Source organism: Tubulanus polymorphus, chromosome 7, assembly GCF_964204645.1.
Source record: "Tubulanus polymorphus chromosome 7, tnTubPoly1.2, whole genome shotgun sequence".
In the NCBI taxonomy this organism is placed as follows: domain Eukaryota; kingdom Metazoa; phylum Nemertea; class Palaeonemertea; order Tubulaniformes; family Tubulanidae; genus Tubulanus; species Tubulanus polymorphus.
The window spans coordinates 11,811,549-11,824,999 of NC_134031.1; the positions used below are offsets into that span (position 1 = coordinate 11,811,549).

Below are 13,451 nucleotides of genomic sequence, written 5' to 3' on the forward strand. Positions count from 1 at the left end.
AAGTAATAATTCTGCTCCATTGTATTAACATTTTCTTCGCAATGAACATCCATGGAAAGCAAATTCTTCCTACAGGAAATCCAGATACTGATTATAATAACACTTACAATATTGAAAAGTGTATTTTGGCGGACATTAATCTGGCTGCTGATTTATTTGCTATTCCATCACGTGGGCGACAATGTATTTGTAATAGTTTGCTTGCTTTGATCCATGCTACCTTTCTATCACCTGAAACATGGGATAGTAACATATTGCATAATGTACTTATCAGTGGCAATTACTTGTATAATGAAATTATCAACCAGTCTCCTCTTGTACATTCTGATGATAATTATTTATTGGCCTCAGACACACCTACATACATATCATGGAATGGCATGTACTTCAGTGTATACCATCAGAACTTCATTCATGGTTACTTCGAGAGTGAAACAGATCCTAATGTATTGATGTATTCTTTACGGGATGGTCTGACTCTAGCATATATATCAACTGATCATTGTATAATGACTTTTAAGGAATCAGCATTAGCCATTATAAAACAAACTAATGATAGGTTTGTAGTATTTGATAGCCATTCCCGTAATTCCCTAGGCATGTTACATAATGACGAACCCACTACGCTAAAGCTGTTCCCCGAACCCCTTGACCTCACGAGTCGTTGGAGTTGTTACTAGCCGACCAGAATCCAGTCGTACCAATCACAGCGCTTGTAACAAAGGACATTGGGCTTCTGTTGGTTTTTCCTGTTAAATGGACCAATCAGCGAACGTTTTACCGAACAAGGAAGTTTTTCGCAAATCGATGTATGACGTCATGCGCAACAGCGCCAGTAATGAAATCACGCTTCGTGAGGCCAGGGGGCTGGTGGAAGCGAGTTCGGGAGCGATACCGGACCCCTGGCAAGAAAGGATGCATAATGATGGTGTCTGTACATGTTTAACACTGCCATCTTTTGAAGACTTGATACATTTTTTGAAATGCCTGAAAGATAGTCTTCAAGTTGTCATTTGAATATACGTTATGTAATAAATAGGTGAAGATTAGAACCATATCTGAGAGGTTTTTTAAACAAAACCAAAACTAAGAAATTATAAGCTTTTCAGTTGTCGTATTCTGAATATCAATTATCCCGTGGGCCTATATCTTCCTTCTGTCAGACTAGTTCCTAATGATGTGTCCCATCATCTTGTAAAACCAATCAGTCCTGTATGTGAAAAGTTATGTAATACTAATGTCATTAGAGAAATTAATAGACAGGTAGAAAGAACTTACTAATGATAAACGTGTATCATGTCAAAAGAAGAGAAAGTTAGATTCTTTTGAATCAATAGGGGCTAAAAAAAGAAGAAAAGTTCATGAACTTTCAGCTGTACGTAAACAGAAAACTAAAAGCAATAAAGACTCCCTGGCAAAGTTGATTTTATCATTCAAGAAAACAATTTCAATTTGTCTGTGTTTTCAAACAACTTATGAATGCAACTTATGAATGCAGCTAATATTTCTATGAGAAAATGTAAAGATGTGTCAAAAATCTGACTGCTGCTGCAATAATCAATAATATCGTTAAATTGAACGAAGGTTTCAGAGTTCTCAAGTGTCTTAGAGGGAGTCCACCATATTGGGAGAAGTGTAAACATGATATTTTTGCGATGATCAGACAGCTTGGTGTGCCGACATACTTTTTCTCTGCATCAGCAGCAGAAACTAAGTGGCTACATCTGCTCAGAATTCTAGGAAAGGTAGTTGATGGTATCGATTATGACGACTCTGCCTTATCCCAAATGCAGTGGCAAGAACAAATGTCGTCTGATCCAATCAGATCCAGTTACATGTGCCAGACACTTCGATTTTCTAGTACAACATTATTCTTGCATTTCTTATCTGACAAGATGGACCCAATCGGAGACGTTCAGGATTACTTTGTAAGAGTTGAATTTCAACAAAGAGGGTCACCACATAACTATTGTTTGATCTGGATTCAAAATGCACCTCAGTATGGAAAGGATAGCAATGCTGATGTTACTGAATTTATCGATAGACATATATCTTGCAGTAAATCACATGTATCAGATAACCTTTTGGCCTTGCAGACTCACAGACATTCTCGACTTGTAAGAAAAAGTCAGTAAAATGTTGCAGATTCAATTTCTCCCAACCTCCCATGCCGCATACCATGATTTTAACTCCTCACAAGATAACTGATGCTACAGTGAAATTTACTCAAAATATTCGGTACGATCAATACACTTGAAAATTCTGGAAAATCTTTCCAAGAATTTCTGTCTTTCCTTGACATCACTGAAGAAGAGTATATACTAGCTATTCGCTCATCAATAAGAAGAAATACTGTTTTCCTTGCACAGACTTTATCGGAATTTACGAATAGATAATTATAATCCTGCAGTTCTGATAGCCTGGCAGGCTAAAATAGACTTGCAATTCTGTTTAGACGCATACGCTGTAGCCATGTATATTGTGTCCTAGATGTCAAAAGGTCAGCGTGGTATGTCAAATCTATTGCATGAGGCTGCTAAAGAAGCTAGAAAAGGGAATGAAGATGTTCGTCATCAGATAAGATCTATTGGTAACAAATTCTTGAATCACACAGAAATATCAGCACAAGAAGCAGTATTCTTAGTTTTACAACTTCCTTTACGAAAATGCAGCAGAGGATTTGCATTTATAAACACTTCCCCACCTGAAAAACGTACATTTCTTCTCAAGAAATTGGAATATATTCAACAAATGCCTGATGATTCTACTGATATTGAAGCAGATAGCGTGATAAAAAGGTACCAACGCCGTCCAAAATCGCTAGAAACTTGGACATTAGCAGACTTTGTGTCTTTGTTAGATGTAAAATTTGTTCATACTTCAGTGGATGACTCAAATCCAGATGATAATGCTGAGGATGTGGGAAAAGATTTTGTAGAAAATAAATGTGACAAACAATTCCCACTTCATCTTTCACATAATGTTTACCTATATAAAAGGAAAAAGCCTAAAATTATTCGGTTTGTTCGGTATAATAGATATTCTGATAGTGAAAATTTTTTTTAGCAAAAAATTGATGTTGTAGTACCCTTGGAAGAAAGAGAGTGATCTGAAAGGACAGTATGATTCTTATGAAGAACATTACAATGTCATCAGCGTTGCTGTTGATGAGGCCGAACGTCTTTTTAACACATTTACTGTCGACCTTAATGAAATTGAATGACCAATTGATGATGACGCCCTTCTTTGGGACACTGTTGCCCCTAATACAGAGTACAGAAACACTATTGACATTGAAGCTGGTGGCTTTCCCAGTCCTACATACAGTTCTTTAAACCCTACCAATCTTGATGTTAAGTACGATTTAGCCCAGGATTTACATATATCCACATGTACTCCTATCCAGCATGAAGTGATGAACAGGAGACTAACCGATTTTGAATTTTACAAAATGATGAGATCATTGAACTATAGGCAAAAATTGATTGTCAATCATTTGTAGAAACATTTCAAAACTAATACTAAGCAAATATTTGTCTTTTGTTCCGGTGGTGCAGGAATGGGCAAACCTTATGTCACAAAAGCTCTTTTCCAAGCTCTGGTTAGGTATTTCTATTCACAAGTAGGGGAAAATCCTGATGACTGTCAAGTCCTCATAGTAGCGCCTACAGGAAAAGCCGCTCATAACATCAATGGTAGTACACTACATGGAGCATTCCACATACCTGCATCACAAGGCTATCACTACAAAAGCCTAACTTCAGAAGCCCTCAATACCTTACGGTGCCATCTCAATAAGCTTGAAATTCTCTTCATTGATGAGATATCTATGGTAGGTTCAGGTATGTTCAATTTATTAACAACCGATTACAAAAGATAAAAGGAAACTGACTCCTTTTTGGTGGCATCAGTGTAATTGCAGTAGGCGATCTGTTTCAGTTACAACCAGCATTTGATCAGTATATTTTCTGTCATGGAACGAGAGACTACTCTTCATTGGCCTCTAATCTCTGGCAAGATAACTTCAAATCGTTCGAGTTGGAGGAAATTATTCGACAAAAAGATGTTCTTGCTTTTGCAGAATTACTAAACAGACTAAGAGATGGACGCCAGACATCAGATGATGTAAAACTTCTTAAGGCCCGTAAGTGTACACTTTCCCCTATAGAAACTCTTTAAGTTACCAAACCTGGTGCTGACAAACAAAGCCGCTGATGAAATAAATAGTAACGTGTTCCACAATGCTACAACATTCAAAGTTTGTTGTCAAGCTTTCGATATTGTTATCGGTGATATACCGGATTATAATAAACATAAGATGTTATCATCAGTACCTAATGATGCTACTGAAACAGCAGGACTGCATACCATATTACATATTGCTGAAGGTGTACGATATGACCTCACTGCAAATCTAAGTACAGCTGATGGACTTACCAATGGTGCTGCCCTCACTGTCAAAAAGATACATTTTGTAGATATTAGTAAAAAAGCCTCTATAGTTTGGGTTTTATTTGATGATAACCAAACTGGTGTGACATGGAGAAGAGATAATAAACATTTGTACTCTCAGGACATTCATGCTACCTGGACCCCTGTTCTACCCATTACACGCCAATTTCAATATAAATTAAATGCTAATGTATATATTGAAAGGAAACAATTTCCACTGCGCTTGGCTGTTGCGAAAACATTTCACAGAGCTCAAGGAGACACGCTGTCTGAAATTGTTGTAGATTTCTCAGGCAGACGTGTTCCCCACATTCATTATGTAGTGCTTAGTAGTTGCACTCAATTGTCAAATGTACATATACAAAATTTGAATGAAAATTGTATTTGCGTAAATGACTCTGTGAAAAAAGAGATGATACGCCTACATACAGAAGCAGTTCTTCAGATACCAGAAATGGACTTTCCTGTCCTCGATTCCAAACATTATTTGAAATTATCTTTCCAAAATGTACGATCCCTCAAATCCCATTTCCCTGATATTGCTGCTGACTTCAATACCATTTCCAGTACAGTATTTATTGTAACAGAAACTCGACTACGCTTCAACAAGAATAACAATAGTATTCTTGATTATGATATACCTAACTTCAACGTCTATCATAATAAAACTAGTAGTAACACCTGTCATGGAACGTCTATTTATTACCATGAAACTTTTGGTATCAAATATTCACACACTTAATTACTCAAATATAGAAGTGACTCTTTACAATTCGAATTCATAAGCATGTAGACCCTCAGCTGGTTGCTGTGTATCGTTCACCGTCTTTGGCTTTCAGTCATACTTACCCATGCTTTGAAAATTTATTACACTATATTGATCAGAACAATCCCTTGATAGTATTTTGTGATTTTAATGTTGATGTAGTCACAATCCAACTTACAATAAACGTAAAGATCTCCTTGCTCAAAACTTTGCTACCTTGAACTTGTACATGAACCAACTACAGACTATCATTCAACTTTAGACCACATATATACCATATAGAAAGCAACAAGTTTAGGCATGGTGTTATTGAATCATATTTCAGTGACCACAAAACCTTGTGGATAGCTCTAGAAAAAGATAAATTTAGGTGTAACCTGTAATGCATATACTCATGTATGAATTTCATGATCATCATGTCATTCTATTGCACTTTCATATCTAAATAGCATATATTTTACAGATGTTGTCCATTAAAGATATATTCAAGAAAAATAAACGTCCATATACTCTTGTGAAGGGAAAAGTTATGGCGAAAAAAGTCACTGACCAAAATCTAACGTTCTCTTTGGCTGATAACACAGGTGCAGTAAAATGTGTCACAAGCGAACTGAAACATTACGGAAAACTGGAAGTTGGTGATGGAGTCATTCTGTCCAACTTCACTTTTGGTAGAAATGTGGTTCTCCTTCAGAAAAGATCACAGATCAGTTTATCGGCAGCTATTGACATCAATGTGCCTTCTGACATTGAAACTACCGCTAAACACATAATTCAGCCACCCGAACCTGTGACAGTGACCATAAAAGAGGCACGGAAACGAGGTGAAAGTGCCCACCTCATCAATATTGTTGCTACTGTTGATCAGGTAAGTTATATATTTGATTATCATTTTAAAATGATTTCACATCTCTCTGTCCAAAATGTGGCATCATAGATTATATACCTATCCAAAATTACTAAACAAGTTAATCACTGTTTATGTATGATAACAATAATTATAATTTATGATTTAAAGGTATTATAAAAACGAATGCCACACACATCTGACTGTAGAAGTACCCAAATATGTGACAAATCAAAACAATTACTTTGAACCTCTATACTCTACACAGGACGAACAACCGCACCCAGTATCTAGCCCATCCAAAGGAACGATAAATGTCAGGAATATTACTCTAACTGACAGTTCGGGAGAGAAAATTCGACTTACTCTCTGGCAGCCTTTAACAGAAACCAATTTTCAGTCTGGAGGTTAAGCCTTACACACCTATTTTCCAAAAAAGATGCCTACCTCAATGATTTAACTCTACGGACCACCTCTCAGACTCACATCACAGTAAGTATCTTTTTAATTGTTATGTAGGACCTAAACCATCTAGGGGGACTATACAGTTCAGACACTCCTTGTGAAGGGTCCTGTGTAGGACTATGATATATTTCGTTCTAAACGCCTGCAGACAAAGTGTATTGCACGCACCCTCAATATCCAGCAGCTTCCTGAATTGAAAAAATCAATGACAATGAGGGTTGAATCAAAATAGATTGATTACATAGCGATTCCCTGGTCCAGCCTAAAAAGGAAACATAGCCTCGTAATAATGTAATGATTTAATTGCATGCTTCCATTTTTTTAACAGAAATCTAGAAGCCTTGACAAAATGAACTGGAGATTAAGATTGACTATCCATTCATGTCTTTACATTGTCCTCTTTACACCAACAGCCTTGCATATCACCATTACTTTTCAAAATACAGTATACCCACACCAAACATGCCAAACTGCATTACAGGTACTTCCAGTAGAAAGTGAAACTGTTGACGTGAAATTTGTTGGTTTAGAATCAGAGGATAGGACCAACTATCATGTAACTGCAATATTTTCTGACACAGTTCGCATTTTATCAATTAAAAAAAAATTGCTGCAAAGGATCGTGACTGGCGAAGATGCCGATCCTGGGAGGGATATGTTGTTAAATCTGTTGCTTGAAAAAGGAGAGCAAACTGTTCATCTTCAAGGTAAGAGATTGGTCAAATTGCATTTGTTTTTCCCCTTTAACTTATCTTAAAGGGTTCGCAAGATAGTTTGTGAAAAAGTGATTAAATTGTGAAAAACATTAACAGTATGCAGGCATAGTAATTTCATGAAAAAAATTTTCAATTATCATTATCCAGTTACAAGAAAAAGTCCCTAGCCCTAGAAACTGGACACTCAAGATTGCATGCCAAAATTGATTCATTACAAAAGAGCAACCGAGAACAACACATATGGCCCTAAGATAATGTAAACCAGCTTAGCACTTTATCAAAGGGTTTTCACCAATATGATGGAACATATAAACTTGAATATATGATGCCAGGCAAAATAAAATTGCTTGCTTCTCATCAATTTCATTTTCCATGTGCATCCAAAAAGTCTGAATAAAAAAGAATAGAAATTAAAAATCCTAAAAAACAACCTAATCACAGTTTTTAGCCCACCTGGGACTTAAGTCTCATCAGGCTATTGCATTCACTTTTCGTCCGTCCGTCCATTCATCCATCCGTAGACAGAATCCAGTTATATTGGGAACTTTTGAAGATGCTCAAATGTAATGATATTTGGTTTATACATGTACTACCCTAGACACATCTACAGCCCAAAAACTGGCCAAGTCAGGATAAAGGTGAGCTACTAGCAGCCATTTTTCACCGATATCAGCACTTTTCACATTTTTGAAGTCCAAGGGAAATTCTGAAGATGCTCTAATCAATTATCTTCATCTTTCACGTATGGTTGTATCCCACCACCCCCCCCCCCAACCCCTAACTCAAGAACCACTTCATGATCCTTTTTAAGGCACTACTACCGTGAAAATAGTTCATATGGAAAATAGTTCAATGGTCAACATATGATTATTTTATAATAAAACACTAGTTTTCATTTTTCAGGAACTGTCATCATTGGAACAGATGAACCATCACTAAGCGAGCCAAACTCAGATGAAGTACTATTTGGAGAATAAACTGATCGTGGCATAATACATTCCCATATCTACTAATTTAGAATATGTAATTGTTATCTGTAATTCTGAATTACATACCATTCATAAAAGTGACAATTACCTACAAATTACAAGTGTATCATGACTTTAATTTTATGATTTTCCATGACAGTTGTCTGGAACAACGTTGTTAATTCTTATAATTTTTGTTATGGATGTGCAAGTGTTCAGTAATTGAATTATATGTTGACTGGTTAATAGCCATTAATTTGACAGATGATGTATCTGCCTGTACCAATTACGGTGCCTGGTTCTAATTCATTTGCTCTATTGTTTAGCAGGTTCATGCAATTTTTCAACATCATTTAAGTAAAGTGATTAAAGTTGATTTCATGCTTTGGCTAACAGATGTTTTTCGGGTTTTTTTTACAAATAAGCACTTATATTCATTCATTTAATTTTATTGTGACTGTACAAAGTACAGTATACAAATATTGTTCAATACAATATAATATAGTGACAATACATTCATTCATAGCAGCGAATAGTGTTATATTAGGGCAATATAACATGGGACTTCAAAGGTTGCTTTAAAGAATTTACATCATTAGAGTGGAATAGGTAAGTCATGTAAATATGGTTCAAACTTCAGTTCAAACTTTGATCATAGAATACATTAGTCCTTTTGAGCTGTTGCAGCAATCGGCTCTCCATTTTTTAATACATTGGTCTTGATGGATCTACTTAATCTAGGTTGTATTTTTTGCACCTCTATTCTATTTTGTTATAGCATTTCTTTCAATCATTATGTCAAATTGTTCAAATCATACCTATACATTTATATTAACGTGTTTTCTTTCGTAACTGATGATATAATATTTCATGCATAGCATTCTATTGCAATAACTTCTGTGATATCAAAGAGTAAAAGACGTATTTTTTATTTTTTTTTTAGATCACTTATGTATATATATTTATATATACGTATTTTTTATGTATTTTTTGAGAATGTCGCAGAGCGGGATCCTCCGGATCAGCGATTGACCAGCCGTTTCTTCTCACCAGGAACTGATGACTTTAGTTAATCTAAATAAGATAAAGTTTTTGTTGTATACCTACAAGAAACTTTATTCCAAAAATACAGAATATCCTGCTTATATGGCAGAATTCTAAAGACTGACCACTTCTGAACATCTATTGAATTATATACATATAATCTCCATCCAAGGAGAACGGTATCTCACAACATCTTCATTAAATTGTCCACAAAACAATAGAGTAACTTACATATTACATATCACACTTAATAATCAGCTTTTTCTACTAATTTATATCTCGATTTCCAAACAGTAAATATTTACATACTATATTCTGATAAAAGACCGAAGATACGACCACTTTCTAACCTACTTAATTAGCATACAAAAAATGGCAGGAAATTTGATTTCATAAAGGAATTTCCACAATTCCTTTTAACACATCTAATTTCAATGACAAGGCCTATAAATACAGCATAATATAATATCTACGTAAGACAAACTTACCTAAATAAGATAAAGTTTTTGTTGTATACGTACAAGAAACTTTATTCCAAAAATACAGAATATCCTGCCTATATGGCAGAATTCTAAAGACTGACAACACCTCCAGGAAGTCAACCGTGATTCCACGAACACCCATAGAGGGGCGCCAGCTTACAGTTAATAATTTTCACTCTATCACAAGAGTATCTGTTATGGTAGGAGTTACTATCACAAAGTCGCTGTTGCGGCGGGTGGTTTTACAGTCACCTCTACTGCTAGTGTGCACTATCGAAACCAGGTGTTTAAGAATGGTCACTTTTCAATGGTAGACTTTTCGAAACTGCCACTATAAAAAACCAACCGAATTGAAAGGAATACTATTTCAGAGTGACTGTTGAAATGTATACTACTGGAAAAGTAGCTGACATCGTTAATTGCTTATTGTTCTCAAGTGGCTACTAAGTAAACGTAGACGTTTGGGCTGAATAGTGCGACAGGCATGTTCTTGGATTCAGCCTTTCAATTTGTTTGTCCCCAGTAGACAGAATCAAGTTATTTTAGGGGTTTTGAAGATGCTTCAATGGATTGTCCTGATATTTAGTTTATACATAATTTGTTTTTAAAGTTTTTGGGGGAAATTTTGAAAGTGCTTCCTTATCTTGATCTTTCACTTCTATTTGTATCTCCCAAAGGCCCACCAGCAAGTGAAAAAATTGGATGGATCAGACCCAAAATAACTGTCCTGTGACATTTTTTATTCCAAAAAGGTCAGTTTTAGCCTAAAGGCTGGCTTACGTCGACAAGCAATGCTGCTACGGACGCAACTGAGAGCAAGCGCGACCACAGCCCAGCTTATGTTGACGTTCCAATTCCCAGCATTTTAGGCCGACTACCGGGGTATGAGATCCTCCCATTTGCTTTCCTCCTTATGTAGGTTGTGATTGAAAGCAACTGTCAGCCTACAATATTCCCAAGTGGAGCATGGGCATTTAGCCGGATACGGCTTGCGACGAGGCGGTAGGGGTGCGGTTGCAGTTGCGAGCCCGCTTATGTTAAACAGATTTAAGAGTCTTAAATCGCGATCACAAGCTCATGCGGTCGGATGGACAGATGGAGGCGGAAACCAAGTCAAAAAATATAGCTGCAAAGCAGCGATAACGGGTTTTCTGCACAGTCTTTGAATCCTGTTCAATGGTTAATACAGTTTTATAAGAGGAAGCTCGACAAACAGTCAATTAGACCTTCTTGAAACCATGGACAACTGAACCAGATGTCCTATTTGACTCTGGAAAATCGACTGTTAGGCGATAATTACTCTTTATGATTTCGACAAAGCATTTAATAAGGTACAACATCAGCCATTACTAAACAAGGCTATTAGGAAACAGTATCAATGATTGCCGAAATGGCTCAGCATTATCTCTGAACGAAAACTTGTAGCTGAAATCAACGGAACGCTTCATCTTCATCTTCAAGTCGGTCTAACTAGTCGAGTCAAGCAAGGTAGTATCCTAAGTCGTCTTCTGTTTAATGTCCTGACAAATGACATACACAGTAATCCAAAATATACTAGACCAAGTAAATTTCCAAAACGACCTTAACACGCTGTTCGACCAAAAAACTTAATGATCCGACAAGAAAATCTTGTACGCTTTTTGTTTGAACCAAAACTTTTCTTCATTCTGAAAGCTATGTTATTGTTGAAATGAAAAACTTTTTGTCCCGGCAAAAAAATTTGGTTGAGCATAAACAATTTTTTCGAACGAATGTTTGAATGAAAACAATTCTGTTCAAAATACTTAATACTTTGGGTTCGGAGAAAAAACTTTTTACAATATACTTGTTCGAACAAAAAACTTAATGTTCTGAAAAGAAAATTCTGATCAAATTCAAACGATTCTGTTCAATCGAACAATTGTTCGAACAAAAAACCTTTCGTTTGGACAAAAAAAGTTTGTTCAACTTTGTTCTAACGTTTTTTTTCGAATTGGTTCAATCGAACAGAATATTATTGGTTGGTACGAAACAAATTTTGTTCCGACAAAAGAATTTTCAAGCGAAAGGTCTTTTGAACGAAAAAAAAGATATTTCTGGGGCTCCGCAGTAACTTAAAGCCAAACGTAGGTCAGCCTTGTGACGCGATGCGATCCTCGCGTTGCATCGCAAGTTTCGGTGCAAGTCGGTTGCGATACGATTGTCAGCGACTGTATGCGACTAGTTTCTGCCAGTCGCAAGAGCGGGTCGGTTGGTTGTGACAGTCGTGTCGTATCGCAGAAAGTAGAACACGTGCGACTCCTTGTGACTGGCGTTGCTGAAAGTCGCAACCCGTCGCAAGGGAGCGTAGGTCGATGAGTCGTTGCGACACAATCGACGCTGGCGGTCGCAGTGATAGGCGTCGCAGTGAATCACAAGCCGTCGCAAGGCCGACCTACGCCCTGCAATAAATCATAAGAAATTAATGATATACCAGTTTCATTTATGATGAAAAAACTCAAATGAAAAGTCTGGCTTATAAAGCTGTCTGCTCAGACGAAATTTTCAAAAAAATCTTCATTTTTGGCAATAAAATTGATAATTGTGATTGATCGTTGCAAGTCACAACCAGTTAATCACTAATTAACATGCATTTTAATAAATCTTGATTCCTCCTTTACAGTGAACTTAGCTTTAACCTAGTAGAGGCTACAAGCCTTTGTAGGCCTATGTATATGCGTAGGTCTAAAATCTGGACAGATTGGTCCACCTAAATATCGTAAATTTTATTTTGAAGTTCAATCCAATATGTCCGTTAATAAACGCAACAATTATACTGTGTTTGTTTAGTAAAGCTCAGTACCGGTAGGCCTAAAGCCGCGTAAAACTCGATAAACACTTCAAGCGACACAGCGAACGATCTCCTTTCCCCCACAGCGAATGCTTACTCCGAATGTCAAGTGTGAGTCCAGCATACGGAAAGGAGTGTGTTATATACTTGTATTTAGTAAATACCTTGTGCATTTGACAATGATCGGTATGTACTGTAGGAAATATAGAGTATTGATGGTATTGATATAGAGGTTGAAGCCTGCGGCCGAATAAAGTAATACATTTTTTTATTTTGATACCTCGTCGACATAACAGCTTTTCTCCGCTATATCTCTTCGGCGTGTTTAGTTTAGGCCTACGATTCCCCGGTACACTAAAGATTTATCATAGTAAATACACAGTTAATTCGGTAAAGAAAAATAGGTATTGTTAAACTAACTCCTTGAAACCCGCAGCCAAATCACTGGTAGTAATAAATTAATTTGTACTCTATTTGATTCTCATGATGAGGAGAAACTCGCAGCTGATCCCCGGAACGTCGATGTAGTAACACAAGTCGATTCGTCGATGTTTACGGCTCGACAGTGCTTTTAAAATCTAAAATAGTAAATTTCCAGTGTATCGGTAATATGATTTGATGAGGAAAATGGGCTATTGTTAGAATCACTGTTTGAAGACCGCGACTGAATGTGAAGTCTGCGGCAATAAATTAGTTCATTTATACTTGAATTGATAATCGAAGTGACAGTCCGCCTGCGGGTTGATTTCGGGATGACGCCTCGAAAAACATGTCGCCCCATTCAAATTTGAATGGGGCTAAATTTTCGATGTTTACGGCCCGACAGCGCTTTTGTAACGATGATTCGTGAAAAAACACGCGGGCTATTTGTAGATCTCAGTGAGCTGAACGATATTATATGG

At 36.6% G+C, this 13,451-nt stretch overlaps 2 protein-coding genes across 4 annotated transcripts in view; both read left to right on the plus strand.

Moving 5' to 3' along the window:
* Positions 1 to 13,451, plus strand: part of LOC141908638 (prostaglandin E synthase 2-like) — an 87,951-nt gene that overhangs the window by 59,079 nt on the left and 15,421 nt on the right. The window lies entirely within an intron of this gene.
* On the plus strand, positions 3,560 to 8,636 carry LOC141908380 (uncharacterized). The gene is made up of 6 exons (XM_074798416.1): positions 3,560 to 3,832; positions 3,940 to 4,144; positions 5,803 to 6,086; positions 6,334 to 6,557; positions 7,012 to 7,237; positions 8,150 to 8,636. Exons 1-4 carry the CDS (start codon positions 3,560 to 3,562, stop codon positions 6,475 to 6,477), a joined length of 906 nt encoding a protein of 301 aa, XP_074654517.1. The 3' UTR covers positions 6,478 to 6,557; positions 7,012 to 7,237; positions 8,150 to 8,636.

What these genes read in the sequence shown, in the direction of transcription:
- LOC141908380 (XM_074798416.1), top strand. Translation starts at nt 3,560, where the DNA reads ATGGGCAAACCTTATGTCACAAAAGCTCTTTTCCAAGCTCTGGTTAGG. An exon ending in TCATTGATGAGATATCTATG is followed by an intron (nt 3,833 to 3,939) that starts GTAGGTTCAGGT and finishes GATCTGTTTCAG; the next exon opens with TTACAACCAGCATTTGATCA. An exon ending in TGTAAAACTTCTTAAGGCCC is followed by an intron (nt 4,145 to 5,802) that starts GTAAGTGTACAC and finishes CTGATAACACAG; the next exon opens with GTGCAGTAAAATGTGTCACA.